The sequence below is a fragment of the Nestor notabilis genome, unplaced genomic scaffold (assembly GCF_000696875.1).
Source record: "Nestor notabilis isolate BGI_N333 unplaced genomic scaffold, ASM69687v1 scaffold26734, whole genome shotgun sequence".
NCBI lineage: Eukaryota > Metazoa > Chordata > Aves > Psittaciformes > Psittacidae > Nestor > Nestor notabilis.
The window spans coordinates 18676-36417 of NW_009926407.1; the positions used below are offsets into that span (position 1 = coordinate 18676).

Below are 17742 nucleotides of genomic sequence, written 5' to 3' on the forward strand. Positions count from 1 at the left end.
CAAGCTTTGAAGGGATATTTCTGTGTGGAGAGGAAGTATATAGCAGAGATATAACAAGCATTAAAAAGAAAGACAGACAAAGAAAGAAAGGAAGAAAGGAAAAGCCCTGCTTGCTCGTTGCCTGATTGATAGCTGTGGTAAAAAATACCAGCACTGAGTTTAAAAAAAACAACATATCAGAACTGGAGAAAAATATGAAAAATAAGGTTCGAATTGTATTTCTGGAGAATCAAAACTGTTGAGAGCTTGTGGCAAGAGGCGTCATCCTGCAGATACCCCTGCATCAGAGAGGCATGGGGCTGGTTTACCTCAGTTAGTATAGGTAGCAGGAGCTGGTTCCATGGGGAAGTGGTGCCTTTTGGCACTGGGAGGTGGCTCGTCTTGGCCAATACATTCCCGCTGCACCAGCGCACAATGCAGGCTCCTGTGGAGGGAAAGTGATGGCACAGGGGTGGGCTCCCCTTGCTGCTCTCACTCCTGGTAATTATATTAATAACGTGACCTGGGGGCTGCAGCCAGTGACCTTGTTCTGAATCCGTCAGAAGGGGCATGCAGGTGCAGATGTGGTGGACAGGGTGTTGGAGCTGTTCCGGAGAGCTGCACTGCAGCATCTCAGCATCATGCTCAAGCTAGGCTCTGCACCAGCTGGAACACTCACAGTGCATGCCTTCCCTTTCTCTGACTGCATGTGAGCATGGCTGGGGCTTTAAAAGTCATTAATCAAGGCTGAAACCCTGCTCTTCCCCAGACTGAGCCATTTCCCAGGGTGGAACAAGTTTAAAATGTCACCATCTCACAAATGGTGCGTTTTCGCAGTTCTGGCTATGGCTCACTCCATCATCAAAAGGAGAAATTTGGTTTTCTCAAAGGCGGCATCATCTTTCTCTAGAAAATGGCCAAATACTGACTGATGGGCCATAAAACATTTGTTTCCTCAAGCTCTCAGGTTCCAGGTTTTTGGCACTCACTCCCGTCTTCCTTGTGGTTTCATACCAGGCTCAGTAACGCTGTTGTCTGCCATCTGAGGGTTGATGGACTTGTTGCGTTAGGGGAGCTGGATAGCAGTGGTACATGGCTTGGAAAACTGCTGGGATCTTGGGGAAGTGCTGGGCAGTTTGGCTGAGCACTAGCTGTATTTCACAGGGGTTTCAGAGGGAATGGAGGCTGCCTAAGGAGGTTTAATGTGTGGCCTCTCTGAACACAGCAGGCAGCTCTCCGGAGAAGAGGAGGCTCTGCTTGCAGAGCAGCTTTTGGATCCAAGTATGTGTCACCTCGCTGAGCTGTATGTCCCCTCTTCCAAGCCCTGGAAACGTTTTCTCTTTGGGTCTTGTTTAACATTTCTGAAATCCAAAGGGATGGGCAGGCTCGACCCCCTCATCGCCCTATTCCCTTCTCCTTTCCAGTTTCATTCCTACATGCACCTCACTTAGAGTGCATTAAACAAAGAGCAAACATCCTGGAATTTCACATACTGCATGAACTTGAAAGCGCTCAAGCCAAAGAAGTGAGCGCCTCGGTTTCAGAGCATATCTATGCAGGAGTGGGGAGAGCTCTGTGTTTCTCTCCAGGATGGGCTGATGTCTCCATGCCAAGGGAGAGCGTGGCACCCATCCTTGGTGTGGGCAGGAGCTCCTCTGTGACAAGGGCACATGCAGGAAGGGAGGTGGAGGTGGTCTGGTGCTTGGCTTGCTTTCTTTCCCAGCATGGTGAAACAGAGGTTGGGAAGAGAGTGGAAGAAGGAGATAGCCTGAATGCATCAGAAGGAGAAGCACACAGTGGAAAAGATTTCGAGCTGAAGGACATTGTTGGTACATTAACAAACTGTAAACTGGATGTAAATATATGAGGTAGAAAATTAAGGCAGAGAGTATTAAGGAAGTGTTTCTGAAACAGTCTTCTAAGGAAGCAAAGACAAAAGATGGTTCATGACTCAATTTTTGAATGGGCTATAGAGTGCCACAGCTCTTGTGGAGTGAGATCTTTAGGTTTTAAACAGGACACTCGTGCTTCTCTGATGAAATATTTTTTCCCACCAAAAAATAAACAACCCCAAAACCCAAAAAGCATTTAAAGTGAAACACTTTGTAAATGCCGTTTGTGGAGTCTCAGGCCTACATCATTTTGAAGAACTGCTTCCATGGTGCACCCACTGCATTGCCCTTTCTCACAGTGCATCCTGGAGGATACACGGTCATCATCCAAGGTGATGTTTCCCAAAGACTGAGAATGCAACTTAGCTTTTTGGATATTTATTTTTGAAGGAAAAAGATAAAAATAAATCTGTTGATTGCAAGAAGAAACAAACGCCAAAGCAAAGACCTAAGTTCTGTTATTTCAAAAGGCTTAGTTACACTTGCGCAGTTCTGACACTGCCATGCTATAGAATCTCTCCAGTCGGATGCACAGAGATTCATTCCAAAGTGCCCTCTCCCTTCACTCCAGGTTCCTGCTGTGCATCTGAATATGGAGGCACTTTGTGTTAGGTGCATTTCCAAATGTGCTTCTGAGCTCAAAGAAGTGAATACGCCAGAGAGAGCAGTGTACATACACTTCTGTCTGGCTTCGATCTAGGCTCTGTAACCTGAAGGTAACAGTATCCTGGTGATGGATTGACTTTGCATTTAAGAGGAGGAAAAAGCAGCAAGTAAGGAATGCATTGTGTTTCACAGTATGTCGAGGATGGCTGTCATGGTGAGCTAGCAAATCCTGCTGTAATTGGCATAGAGGAATTTTGCCAAAGTCATGGAAGCAAAGTGGTTTGTTACTTGCCTTTGCAGACTTCAGAGATCTGTCTTGGATATCCTCTTGTTAACCTTATTGAGTTAACTTTCATGTGTTTAGAAGGTCATGGAGAAAATAATTAATATTAGGTTGATTTGATGGCTGAAAGGTAATAAGTATTTCCTGCTTATCAGATGGGGTTTGAAAGGACTTTGAATAGCTTGATTTGTTTATCTTGTGCAATTGTTACGGCCCTCAGTGACAGGGATTTTGTTTTCCGAGTTCAGTTTGGGAAATGACATATGGTTTGCTCTCTGATGAGGCTTGGAGGCTTCATAGGATAAATAGCAAAAACATCAGGAAATTCTGAAGTCCAGCTCCCAGCTAACTTGGCCATGCTGTGGGCCTTGGACATCTTATGCTGTAATGCTTTATGGCATGAACAATAACAGATTAACATCCCCTTTTACTGGAAAGACTAAAATAGAAGAGTTGAAGTGTGTAGAGGCAGGTCAGGTGGAAAGCCAAATTCCGTAAACGTGGCTTGGCACCATGAAGGTTTCATTGACCTTGGCGGGGTGTGATTGCTTTCCATTCACAACAAGGCATTGGTGTTTGCAGAGATGTGGCACAAGCTTGTGTAGGACTAACATCACAGTGCTGCTGTCAGAGGCTTTTGCTGTTCTTGAGCATTTCTTGGATTACTTAATGGTGAAACCTTAGGCTGCATCAGCAAAATGGTCTTTCCCTTGCCCTCCACCTGGGATTTCACAAATAGGAGAGTCATTCTTTAAGCTGAAGGATTGCTGTAAAGACGTTGAAAATGAAATCCACTCATTGCTTCAGAATCAATCAGCAAAAAAAGCACTTGAAAATCTTCCAGTGTGGGTTATGTCTGAAGACAGATGTCATTTCTGGTTTCTGTGACTGTTTGGAAAGGAGGTAGGACTAAATACTCCTACCTTGAATGACTGGGCAACAGGAGAGTGGGAGAGCTGCTGCTTCTCAGGAGTGAGGCATTTCTGATGCTTCAGTTCTTGAGGTGATGGTTGTTTTTAAAAGGGATGTTGTTTATTCACTTGCCTAGCTCTGTATATTTATTGCCAACTGTATATTATGATGTCTGTGTAGCTGTATGTTATCACTGAAAGACATAGTAACAAGTAAATAATAAAAGGGTGAGGAACTGATTGGAAAAAAAACCCAATAAGAATAAAAATTAAACCAAATTTGATGCTCTGTTTTAACAAATGGGATTTTGCAGACCATAAACTGTTGGCAAAGAATGAGATGGAGTTACATGAAACCTACTATCCTGAGATGCTGAAGTTGTCCTGCATAGAGAGTGACCCATACCAGTTGCATATATTTGCAAAATAGTCCACAGTACAATCCCAAATCCCACCAAAATGCTGGAGGAGATAGAGTGATGCAGGAAATTCTTTTCCTATCCCCAGGGGGCATCCCACAAGGTATGTTGCTAGTTTGGAGCTAGAAGGTCCAAGCTGCTGTTCATTTCAGGGACCTGTTGTGCTGAATGAACTCTGGATCCAGAATCTTTACATTTTGCTATGTACAGCATGGATGTGTGGATGGTCAGAATGAAAGGCAAAAAAACCCCAGGTTGTGATTTTGTGTATCATGTTTGTACATGCAGTAATAATATATTAATAGTGAGAAGAAAGAGATTTCCTATTGCTTTGGTGAACAAAAGTGAAATCCTTTAAGTATTCCTGTGGGAATGGGACTAAAGACTTTTCTGCATTCGTTTTGGTGTGGTTGTGATTGTTATAGAAATGTGTTTGGGGGTGGATGGACTTGGTTTTAGGTGACCTTCTTCAGTGAGTGTTACCAAGGGAGGCATATGTTACTAATTTTTTTTGAGATTTATGAGAGAGTCTCTCTTATGGTATATATAAATGGACTTTCTTATCTCAGCAAAGTTAGCTGCTTGAGGGAATATACTCTTTAGGGGAGGGAAACTGTGAGAATGGATTTCAACGATGATCAAATAGGTTTTATATCATGAAATCGACACTGCATGAAATTTTATTTTAGAGTATTGATGCTCTGCTGCAGGCCAGATGCAGCCCAGGCTGGCACAGCTAACTCACCTTGGCCACACTCCAGCAGAGCATCCTGTTTCAACAGAGTGGTTAAGTCTGAGCTTATCTTTAAGCAGGCAGCTAAATCCTGGTGGTTTCACTGCTGCTCTGGACCACGGCTTCTTGACCAGGGAGCGAGTCAGCTGCAAGAACAGCCTGTAGCGTGTTCCTCCTTCGGGATTTCTTTCCCTGGGTTAGAGCTGGACTGTTGCTGCAGAAGTGATGGAGTGGTACACACTTGGGCTGACTTTATTTGTGGGATTTGTGTTCCCTCTGATCCCTGTATCCAGCTACCACTGGGCTTGGACAAGTTGTTGGGGTTGTAGGTGATGCTGGCTGGGCAGGAGGAGATGTCATCCCTGTGGGCTGCAGCATGCCCTTCTTGAGAAGGTAGGAAATGCTTAATTAGCTGATTTGGGGCAGGAGAACTGTGACAAATGTGTGCAGGTGTGTTTGTGCCATGCTGGTTGCTGATCACAGCACAGGATGGCTCCATGGGTGCTCTATGGTCCACCCAAGCACTGCAGCTGGGGCCCCTGTGGTGTGGGTGCTCGAGAGACAACTAAAATAGAGAATTAAAACATGTTTTGGAAAACAGATTGCCTGTTCTGTTTGAAGTTTCCAGGAAAGCAAAGCAACCTGCCCTTCCCCCCGCTTCAGATCCCACCTGTTTTGTCTTTTTTTTTTTCTCCTTTCCTAGGAAAATGTGAAATTCATTAACATGTGGTGAAAGCAATGTAGCTACGTCATCTTGATTTAAAATCTGTTTTAAATCTTAAAATGATGGAGCCAGAATCTTAACTGCAAATAGTCTTGCTTTTGTGGGTACGAGGCAGGCTCTCAATGTTTTACTTGAACATCTCTGGGTTTAGTAGTTCAGCATCCTTTGCAACAATATAATTTGAAAAGAAAGTAAGAAGATCTGTAGGAAGAAGAAAGAAGAAATGGATATTATTCATGTCTAAAGCCAAGTCCTGCTTGCTGTGCTCTGACACAGCCATGGTGCCTGGGGAGAGGAGGGCGAGTAGAGCCTGGCTTAGTAATGGGGATGAGCTTGGTCAGCATCCCGCAGTGCCCTCCTTGCAGGTACCAGCCTGCTTCTCCACTTGCATCCTCAGCGTTGGGTCATGGCTTCTTGGTGGCCTGAGACGGGCATCCCCTTGGTTTTCTGAGAGGAGAAATATCGCTACAATTAATTGTGCAGCAGCCTCCTCCTGACTTCTGACAGTAAAATGGGAGAGTTAAATCGCTTTCCCTTCTAGGACTTGGGATTCAAATAGCATAATCCCAGAATTTCATAAAGGCAGCAACATCCCTGTGAACCTCATTGCTGTTGCCACTGTGTTGAATATAATGTTTTTGTTTGGGTTGCTTAGTGAAGGTCTGGTGCTAAGCAGCACTGCCTGCCCAAAGTTTTCCTCCTGCTGCTGATCTGTGTGTCTACTCAATAATTTGAAATGCTAAAAAGTTCTTTTTGAGGTTTTGACTTTCAGGGAGTATTTGGCTTCAAAATATTTGCTGGTATGAGATGACATATGCAGGAGACTGAAGTGGGGCTCTTTTGTGTATTGTGGCCACTTGCTCTTATGCATTTTAGCCTGGAATAGGCCTGAATGAGGATTTATTGACCGTTTCTCATTTGCATTGCCAGCTCCATCCCCTCACCAATATATCAGAATGCTAGGTTAGGAGGACAAGTGTGCTGTAATGGGAATGTGTTAGGAGGAGAAGCAGTAACCCTGCTAGGAGTAACTGTTGGTCCTCTGCCAGTCCCAAACCTAGGCGTCATTAAAGTCCCATGTGATTCTTATTTTATGGTGGATTTTGTCTCTTACATGCAAGTGGTACACAGCTTTATAGCTTACCAACAACGGGTAGACTTTGACTGGTCTTTGTCTTGATCAGGTTAAAAATTGCCTATCGTGTGGTGTGTGTGCCACTCAATCTTTTGGTTTTGGTTTCCAACTGATTTATTGTCCCATGAAGGGAGTCTGCCACCAAAATATTGTCCATCTGTGAGTTTGGAGTGGGCAGCATGGATGTTGTGGTGCGGATGCCAGTGGGGACAGATCATGGAGCCATTTCTGGGCTTTCATATTGTTTGGGTCTGAAGTGCTTTTGGGGGTGTGTGCTGCTCAGCCTTCCCTGAGAAGGTCTGGGTTGTCTGGTCCTCTAACCTTGGGCAAGGCAGGATGACCCTCTGGAAGCAAAAGCAGGAATCCTGTTTCGGTGTTTCTTGGGAACAGTTAAGATAAGAAGCAAGACCTCCAGAGAAGGGCAGATGTGTCAGAGAAAGTTTCTGGTAGTACTTTAAGGCTGTAGTGAACTAAGGTTAATTTAATCCGTTGGCAGAAAAAAGAGATGCAATGGCCCATGCAAGCAGACCCATGTTGATACTGGCCTTGTGGCTGGACGTGCTGGTTTGGCTCTCACTGGTCCTTGTGATCTCTCCCCAAGCCGTGGCCCTGTTGAAGCAGACAGAGGCGCATCCATGGATAGTCACCAGTGAGCTGGCTTCACTGAAAAGCAGAGCTGGCAAAAAAGTTATGCTGGAGAGTGCCCATGTACATATGACACTTTTATTATAGTAGATTTTATGCCTGTGCAAAGCTAGAGTCAAGTCTGCTAATGTCAGCATAAATAGGTTTTTTCCATTGACTTCTTACCTGCAGTTAATCGGAGAATCAATGCAGCTGCGGAAGGTGAAGCACAAAATCTCTGAAATGGAGTTATCCATCCCCTCCCATATGTGTCCATGTATCCTGGTAGAATCTACGCTCATGCAATGGAGAGCCTAATTTATGGCCAGCGTGACTGACCAGGATTAAATCAAAACAGGACTGACCGGAAGTTTTTACTCAAGAAAAGCCCCACAGTTTGATTGTAAAACCCCAGGTATGGCTTTCTGTTGAGAGCCAGCTCTGGTTAGAGTTACCTGTTGAGTGCCTCATATCGCAGCTGTCAAGAGAAGGGCGGCAAATTAGAGTCCTCTTGAGCCATGTGCCCATTGGAAGGTTGGTATGTGGTCTTTCTGTCCAAGATGCTTGTTTTGTCTCATGGTCTGTTCTGTTCTCTCCCCTCTCCCCATCCGATCCCAGATGTTTGCTGCCGAGGAGAATGTAGATTTTCGGATACACGTGGAGAACCAGACGCGAGCGAGGGACGACGTGAGCAGGAAGCAGCTTCGGCTCTATCAGCTCTACAGCAGGACAAGTGGGAAACACATCCAAGTGCTTGGCAGGAGGATCAGTGCCAAAGGAGAAGATGGAGATAAATATGGTAAGAATATTTACTGGGATCCCCCAGCCTGTGGGTCAAAGGCTTTAGTCCTAGATGTTGGGCTGAGAACCTCTGGGGAGAAAAATAAGAAGAGCAATAAAAGAACAGGATAAAAGGGGAAAAAACCTGTCCAGGTTAAGAACATTTGTTGTGTCAGAAAAGGCTGTCAGCCCAACTCCCAGCTGCAGGCAGTTCCCACAGTCGTGTCATGCTCTAATTTATTAGTGTGTGATGGTGCTTGAAAGGAAAAATCTTTTTCTGCCGAATGGATGAGCTCAGTGTTGTTGACTGGAATTCATACATGATACCCAGGTTGGTAATGGGGGATGTTCTTTCCCCATGAACTCTGTGCTCAAGTTGGGTGAATCCAGTGCTTCAGTGAAGCACTCTCATCTTTCTAGATAGAGGGATATTGGGTTTGAACTGGAATTAAGCAGACTTTGGAGCTTTGAGAGTACTCTGAGTGTAAGTTGAATCTCAGGGCATGTGGATCCTGCAGGAACTTGAATAATTGAACTATCCCCTGGGCTAACACCCTGTTCAATTACTCTCGTTATGATCTGCACACAACCAACATGCTACAAATGCTGCTAGCAGGCTGAATTATGAAAAAACTGTAATTCTGGTATGTTCTGGGATGGCTGTGGCAGAGATGTTTTTGCTCAGGTTGGTTGCTGGAAGGCTTTTAGGTCTGTTCAGAGAACTTGTCCTTTTTCTTTTATGGATATACAGCCTGTGTGCTCACATGTTGCTGCAGAGGTGTGTGTGTGTGCCTTAGCTGACATCACCTTCACGTGAAGCTGACTTCACATGCAGCACTGGTGAAGTGGAGGTGGGCTACGATGATGGCAGTTCACACTGTGGGAATGGTTGTTCCCTCAGGGAGCTTCAGGCAGGATGAGGTACACACTGTGCCTGGCATGGGGGGCAGCTGCTGCCAGCATGATGCCATGGGAGGTGACAGCAGAGACAGCACCTGGCTGGTGTGAAATGAACCCCCACGGCTGTTGTGGAGGGTTGCTGTGTGCAGTCACCCCATATCTCAGAAAAAGACCTGCCCTGAGATCTCATCAACTTTGTCCTTTGTCATGCCCAAATTTCCAGATAAAACAGGAGTGGAAAGTGCCAGTTGGCTGCTAATTATTGTGTCACTTTATTGCATTCATCCTCTTAAGGTTTGATATGTAAACCAGTCTCTGTGTGCTGGCTGCTGGCTTCCCAGGAAACGCTCCTGCCCACAGCGACTGTCAGGTAACATGATGTCGTTTTCCTCCTTCTAAAAGAAGGCAGCATTTACAATGGGGTGCAGCAGGGAAGTGTGCCCGCGAGCAGCTGACAAGTGCTAATTTATGTGTCAAAGCCCATCTTGTCCCCTTCATACATATGCAATTGTGTCTGAACAACAAATCCTCCCACAGGAGTGTGCTTGCTCGTGACCGGTGGCGATGCTGCACAATTGCAGAGCCTCAGATTGCCTGTCTGGGGAGTTCCCCAGTGCCTGTGTCTCTTATTGCCACCAAATCCTCTCCTCCTTCTGGTTGCTGGCATACTTGGAACAACCCAGAGTGCTCCGGTCACTTGCTGACACCCCGCCTGCTCCCTCCCCAGCGCCTCCTAATAAACTCCTTGAGGCGTCAAGCTGCAAAGCCGTCCCATCCCTAGCTGTTCTGAAAGGTTATGGAAATCTGTTGTTCATCATCTTGCCTGGCACGGGAACACTTGAGCATGATAACTGGGGAGGCAGTGAGATGCGGCACAGAGGTCCAGGATGTGACCACACAGAGCTCCTAGCTGTGATAATGAAGGGGGGAGAGATGTTGGAGTTACTGAAGTGAGAACCATCTGTGTTACAGCCAAAACTGGATACAAAGACAATGACACAGGATTCATTATGTGCTGGGAACCCCTCCCCCCGCGGCATTATTATGGAGTAACCTTTGATCAAGACCAGAGAGAGGCTTAAACCAGGTCTGGGGATCTCAACAGTTGCAAACTTTTGATGAACTTCTCTGTCTTGCTGGTTGGATTCTCCTCTGAAGGAGGACAGCTTTCCTCTCATGCAGCAGATGGCTGGGTTTCCTTCTGCCCTTTTTCTCTTCTCCCCTCTTCTAGTGCCTATGCTGGCACGGTGGGTCAGAGCCACGCTCAGCATTGGGGAGTGCTCAGCTCCTGTCTTGGCCACATCGATCTGCTGCTTCTCCACTGTTTTAACCCTGTCCCCACTGGCAGAGATGATGCTGGAGGTGATGTGGATTGAGGTCCTAAGGATTGCAGCCTGGGGAAGGCTTTGGGAGGACGAGCAAGAACCAATGTCTGAGAAAAGAGATGTGGGAAAAGGTGCCCGTGAGCTGGCTACAACCCTGAATTCTACCAACAACTCAGTCCCATTAAGAGAAGGTAACATTAGGCAAGGGTGTCACAAGCTCACTCTTAATGGGGGAAGCTCTGTGTGGCTGGCGTCCACAGTGCTCATCACCAGCAATTAGCACTAGCCAGTTGTAAGGGTGAGGGAGCTAATAACATTTTAGCACCTCTTTCCACTCTCCTCCCATACATTCACAACTGGTTAAAGAACTGTCCAAGTGAAGAGATGCTTTTTTCTCTCTTTCTTTTTTCTTGCACGTATACAGCTTCCAAATGGCTGGTGTGGGAGGGTTGTCCTGCCTTTGAAGGGAGGTTAGTTTTATTGCAAGGTTTTATTGACTTCTGTAAAACTTCTCACCTCTTGCTAGAAGAGAATGTCCAGAAAAGAGGGCAGGTGGCAGTTCTCAGGCAGTGAATTGCTCATTTCCAGGCAGCCACCCTGAGTATAGCAAAATGACCCGTCAGCCCTGGTTTGGAGAGAGAAGGTACCACAAGGCTGGGGGAATTTGGCCTATGGAAACCCCTGGAATGTTTTATCCAGGTTTGCAAAAGCCATGTGCAAGGGAAAACGCATGTGCTGCAATGCACAGTTTTGCTGGCATAATAATTCCTGCATGTAATTTTTGGTTTATGCGTTCTTCAGGGCCAAGATCTGGCCCCATGTGTCAAACTATTAAATGGCAAATTAAGTCAGTTAGTAGAATTAATTGAGTCGATGTAGTTCTTTTAATCAGATGGATTTGATCCCTTCTCAGATGGATTAGAATCCCTTAATAGATAAGTCAATTATTGGACTAAATTAAATATAATAATAATGCTTACAACAATGCTAATTAATCTAAATACGCTTACCTATCTCCCAAGGTTGGGGTTTTTTTTTAAGGCTTAATTGATGTTCCTAAAGTGCTCTGAGATCTTTAGATAACAAATAATCTATGTGAGCAAAATATTATCTCTTAACACACTATAAACTAATTAAAAGACTGATCAATTTACAGATTGCATTTTTACTTTATTCTCTTCAACCTATTCAGAAAGGGTTTGTACTGGCCCAGAGAAACAATATTCCTGGTATAAGCTTATTATTACTTTACAGGTTCCTAAGTGGTCCTTTCATTCAGAAAATGAAAGGGGGAAGGAGAAAAAACAACCATTAAAGTGCAGACGAAAAAAAGAAAAGGACCTGGAACCTTTATATTCTACCTCTGATAAATGGTACAGATAGGGAAGAGAAGGATCAGTGACCTGAAACCTTAGATCCTTTCATTTATTTTCATTTCACAAAAGGCAGAAGACATTCTATCCTGTTTGCTCACGATCTTTGTATCCGGCGCAGTTGGGGAGACAGAGCTCTCTTGGTTGGGTGAAGGCATTTTTTGCCTCATTTGTATTTCACAGCCATGTGATTTTTGGTTTAATTTATCCCCGGCTACTGCCGTCCTGTGGGGCGATGAGAAGTGATAGCCATCAGGAGAGAGGCAAGGGGGGCCTGAGGGGCCTTTGGGCTTGCCCTCCTTGTGGAGGTAACTTACTGTGGCGAGTGCTTGGGTGTCCTGAAGGCTGGGACACGGTATATGGAAGTAGATTATTAGTCTGTAAATTCCAGGTTGCTCTCCGGTGGTATTTTGTCCATTGACCCAGTCTGTTACACTTTAAACAAAACCTCTTGGATCCCCTAGAAGGTTATTAACCATCAGTTTTATAAAGCTTCTAGTCTGCAGCATGGGAGGCTTTGTTTGAAGCCACCCCAGGTGAGGGGTAGTGCACAGGTATGATATCACTCCTTCTCATCATCTTCAGTCTCCCAGGGGATGGACCCTGAGCCAGTGAAGTCCTCTTGAAGAGTCCCCCTGACCTCAGTAGGGTTTAGCTCAGGACTGAAGATATGCTCCTGAGCCAGGAGGTTAACAAAGCATGGGTTTGCTAGCAGGATGTCAACAAATCGGGGGTCAGGCACACCAAGGAGGAAAGCAAATTCAAAAGGTGGCATGGCATCACCTCTGCATGTTAAGGGTGTTCCTGGTACAGAATATTACACCCCGAACAGATGTGCGAGGAACTTGGTGAAAAGGGTTGCTCCTTCCTGGGGCCACCAAGCCTGGATGATGCACTCCACAGCTTGCAGTCCCGCCTGCTGTTCTAGCAGGAGCTTCCCAGAGATGCCAGTGGACAAGCCCATGGAGAGCCCATTACGGCTGGCTAGACATCAGCCACACTCCAGGCCGCCAGAGATTTCATTTGTGGTAGAAGTGGGCTCTGTTCCATGAGGAGGTGTAATAAGTGTGGAAAATATTATAGTGAAATAGCCTCCTTTAATTGACTCTAAAGTTTACAGGATTCCTTCCTAGGTTTGGGTAATCCTGTGCTCTCTAGAATTAATGGCTGACATAGCACTTCTTGGGGCTTGGCAGCCTGACAGCTAGTTTAGAACTCCCTAAACTCATTTCACTAATGACTCCCATTTGTTCTATCTCAAAGCCTGGAAACAAATGCAAAATACCAGTGCCATTGTCCCATCTTTAGCAAGTCTTTCTTTCCCCTAGGTATTTCTGGCACCTTAACAGCAAGCTACCTTGGGAAACCTGATTAACCCTTTCCTTCCCTACAATAGTTAAAATTCAATTTTGATCCCCCCCCCCCCGCCCCCTCCTGGGAAGATCGGGAAGAAAAAGCTAAACTCATTGTGGCTGGAAGGTGCAGAATTAACCTGTAAGGAGAGCAGGAGATGCAGCCCAAGTGTGACTTGAGTTAGTTAAATATAGCTGTATTTCCACAGGCTGGATGTTCAGAAAACTACTTTTCTTCCCAGGTATGTCCAAAGGGCTGACCTGCTCAGCCCTGTACCCGGCACGAACTGTGATTTGCTTTGTAATTTATTCCACTGAACCATCAGGATGGCTGTTTCCTATTTAATCGACATATCGCTGCCTCCAGTCTCTTCCCATTACAGTTTTGACATGACAACAAGACAAATATTTTTTTTTAAAGACCTTTTATCTTCTCAACCATTTATTTTCACTTACTTAGCCCGGGGGCAGAGCTGACCTCAGCACAAGGCATGATCATTCACTATGGCAGCTGTACAGTCATATGGGTCCTGGGGACTGGCCTGAGCCAGAGAAGCCTTTGCCGTGCAGCTGCTGTGTTGTGGCTCTGTTTTTTCCCTTCTTGCCCAACATCCCCCGCTTTCTTTATTTTATTTTAATTTTATTTTTATTCCTTTAAATGTCTCCTCATCTGCAGCAGGGCAGTGGTGCAGTTTCCCTGTGAAAGCAGGCATGGGAATGAACCAACAAGCTGCAGCTGGCTCCTGCTTTGTTGAACCAGAGCTGGAGCTCTGGGACTGTATTGGGCAGTGAGGAGCCTGGGCTTCCCTCACCTTCCAGGCCACTGTGAAAGGCTCAGCAGCTGTTTGGGTTGGCATTTAAGACATTTTTGGTTTTGATTCTGACGTATTTTGTGTCTGTGCTGGGGTAGGGGAAAACTCTGCTTAGGTGGGATGAGAAGCTTGGGAAGAAAAATCCGTGCCTTTTGCTTTTTGATTTATGACAAACCTATTTCAAACAATGCATTTGTTGCCAATTTCCTTTACTCTTGGTTTTGATAACTGCTAACCCAAACTCCCACTGTGGCCAGTTTCACATCTGAAGTTCAGCTTTTTCTTCAGCAGTCCCCATTTTGTACCTGCAGTAACAACAGAAGCTGTTTATTTTCCCTCTGACACTATAGTGATTTTTTATTTCCCTACTTCTGGACCTTGAGATAGCTTAAAGAGCCTTGACTTTCACAGGGGAAAAAAATATCATCATCTTTCAGCTCTGTGTCCAAACTTCAAGTCTCCGTAATCACTAATGAGGGTTTGGAAAACATAGGCCTGTCTGTCAGTAAATATTAGGGACCCAGAAATAATGAGGAGAAGTAATTTTGAAGTCTGCTGATAATTTGTCATTTTTAATTTCTGTGTGGAGTGGGAAGTGAGCCACAAAGTGAAAAATCTTTATTTTCATGCAAGTCATAAAAAGGTTTTTGTTAACAGTTTGTGTGTGTACATAATTCTGTGCTGTGATTTAAGTGTTCCCATTAGAAATGCAGAATAGGAAATAGGATCCCATCTGTGAGCAATTTAAGAGGAAGTGAGACAATGGAGTCTATTGCTGCTTCAGTTTAGATAATCAATACAAATATTATTAGTATGGTGATTTATCTTCCAAGACACTTTATGAAAATGTGAATGCCAGACCCTGAAGACAGGTCAATATGATATTATCTGTTCCTGCCTTGCTGTGATAAAGCTTTTTCCCCATGCAGCTCAAGCAGCTGCTTCGCTGAATGTTCTTCCTTAGCTGTGATGAAATAGCACAGAAACAAAGTTAAGGCTTCTCTTGCCTTCCATAACTCTGAAAATGCACTGTGCATATTAGTGCAAAGACTGCTTTTATCTGGAATTTGTACGTGGGGTGGGTACTAGGAGATGATCCTTAGGGTCCTTTCCAACCCAAACTTTTCTATGATTATATAATGAAGTTCTGGAAGAAGTTTGCATCATTTTAAATGTATTTCTGGGCCATGAGTGGTTCTGTGCACAAATGCTGAGAAAGCTCCTTTGAGTTTATTGCACTTGTTTTATGTTAGTGTCTGTTATCAAGCCTTTCATCGTAGTATTTGAGGTTTTCCCATATCTAAGCATTAGACCAGTCATGAATTCAAGTCGGGATACAATAACAGTACCCTGTGAATGGGTTTGTCTTCATTTCTGAAAGGTGTTTAAAATTGCTTTTACTTTGGAGAGGGGGAAGGAAAATATCATCAACAAACTGTCCTGTAAATTTTGGCTTTGGTGTACTTTACCATTCATGTTGTCAAGTGGCCACTGAGATTTGGCCTTCATAAGAAATGTTTGGAGGAAATTAAAAATGTCAATAAAGCTGTTAAGAACATGCCTAATTAAAGACAGGATGAGCAATTCAGAACTTGGTGTGCAAAGGGCAGTCTTCTGCTTTAAGATAACATGGGATCTCACTAGGTTGCCATTTGAGATCTGAAATCAGTAGCTTGCTTTGCTGGAGACTTAATGGTGGTGGTGTTGGCCAAGTCGCACAGCTGGAGCATCTCAGGTTAGGTGGGACACTGAGGCTGGGCCCTCTAGGCAGTGGAGAGAAGGACCTTTGCTCCTCACATGTAATGAAGTGGTATGAATTTCATCCTCTCAATGTGTCCCTCCCTCAGCTCCAAAACAAGGGTTTGCACCATTTCCTCACCTCTTAGGTCTGCTGTCAGGATAAAAACATTGCAAGTGGAAAGATGCCGAAGAGATGGTGGTAATGGAGACCACATCGGTAGCTTGTTAGAAGTAATTACTTCACGATTTTAGATGCAGTGAGACCTTTCCTGTTTTCAGGTTGGACTTTCCTCAGGAAAGGTGTTAGACTTTCTAAAATACTAAGGCACTTTAATCGCTGAGATTTCACCTTGGCTCTTGTGAAAACCAGATAGCCAGGAATTTCCGCAGCTGAGCACAGCAAACATTAACAACACCAGGAGCATTGCGTGGCTGTCTGGAAGAGGAGGGAAGAGCTTGGTCCCCTACAAAACTACATCGAGCCTCAGGCTCTCCAGAAAGGTGAAAAATAATGAAGGCCCGAAGAGGAGAAATTGCTGATGCACGGCACTTGGAGATGTGGAAGAGTCCAAAAAGGGAGTTGAAAATACCCCCCAAAAATGACTATCTGTGGCTTGAACAAAATAGTGTCCGATCAGCACTCAGAAACCGCTGAATTCAGGCCGTTCCAATACTGGCATTTTCCAGAGTGCCTGCCAGTCGGATGAAGAGGAGAACACGTGTAGAGTGTCTGTGGTCTCAGCGCTCGCTACAAGGGGAAGGCAAGCTGGAAGTGAGGGGAGGGAGAAGGCCCAGTGAAAAAACCCAAAACCTATTTTTTCTTACTGTCAGGAGGAGAAGGGGGTATTGGGGTTGGAGGGAGATGGTTGTGTGGCTGCACTCTGTGCAGCCTTCTAATGAGCTGTGCCAGCAGTAAGTAGTGCATGCAGCGGTTCCTGATGGATTTTAAATATTTTCTGAATGCCCATAGCAGATTCATGCTCTTATGGTGATATAGGAGCTGCAACCTTCTAAATGTCTCCTGAGCTTCGTGTTCCTGACTTCTGCCATAGCCACTCTGGGGATATGCTTGTCCTTTGCTGGTGCTGCTTGGAGTGGTTGAGCTTGAAGAATCACTGGGTAGTGCTCAGATTTATTTTGCTCTCATATCTGAGAGCTGAAATGAATGCCCAAAAGGCCTTCTCCTCCTCATTCACAGCTGCCAAAAAGGGCGCCTTTCTTCGCAAAGCAGTAAGAAAAGCATCCCGCCATCTGCCATGACCCTGCCTTCTTCTAGCTGCAATGAATTTTGAGTCTTCTCCAACAAGCAGTTTCTTTGCCATCATGACTGGATGGCAGGAGTGCTGGCTGGAGGGAACCAGCCCCAGGTAGTGCTGTGGAGAGGAGTCCTCCTTCTCTGATGCTGCTTGGTGGCTTCTGTTCATCATCCAAGAGCTGGGCTGACGGGATGGAGAAGGAGCAGATGTTGGGCCTGAGCAGTGCAATAGTGACAGAAGTCACTGGCGTTTGAGCAGCTGGTAGGTAACATAGGCTTGGCGTCCTGGCTTCAGGTTGGTGGGGCTGGTATGGTTTGGTTTATATTTGATGTTCTTGGAGGGACAAGCAGTAGAAGAAACGGGTGGTGGGATGTCCAAGGGGAGCTCTAGCAGCCGGGGACATCACCCACAGCTGCTGGCAGTGGTGAAGACCTCAGTGTGCAGGGAAGGGCTAAGAAAAGGATGGCATGTAAACACCAGATAAATATACAAAGATAATGTCCAAATGGCCTCAGTTCTTGGCCGGGGACAGTCATGAGGCTCACAGTGTGTCCATGCCCCCCATGGGGTATGGTGTGAGTGGTATCCTGACCACAAAACCCCTGTTACTGCTCTGACAGAGTTTTACAGGGGTGAGTGCTGAAGCAGTGTGAGGGGTGCTTTGGGTTCCTAGTTTCAAATCACACAACATGGCAAAACAGAGGGTGAACTTTGCAGCTCCTGAAAGCTGGTCTTGTCCTGTTGGGATCAGCAATGTTGTCTCAAGTTCCAGCAGCAAAGGCGCTTGTGTAAAGGTAACTTCAGTATAAATCCCAAATAACATTTCTGCTGGTCGCATGGAGGGATCACACGGCTGGATCACTGTTAGAACTGGAGCCTGATTATCCTCTTCCCTACA

General features: G+C 45.3%; 1 protein-coding gene across 1 annotated transcript in view; it reads left to right on the plus strand.

The window, feature by feature from the left end:
- Nucleotides 1-7924: 7924 nt before the first annotated feature.
- Nucleotides 7925-17742, plus strand: part of LOC104404962 (fibroblast growth factor 18) — a gene marked incomplete at its 3' end in the record, with an annotated part of 25339 nt that continues 15521 nt past the window's right edge. The window contains exon 1 of the mRNA XM_010013523.1: nucleotides 7925-8105. Within this exon, the coding sequence (XP_010011825.1) occupies nucleotides 7925-8105 (181 nt within the window). The remainder of the gene's footprint in view (nucleotides 8106-17742) is intronic.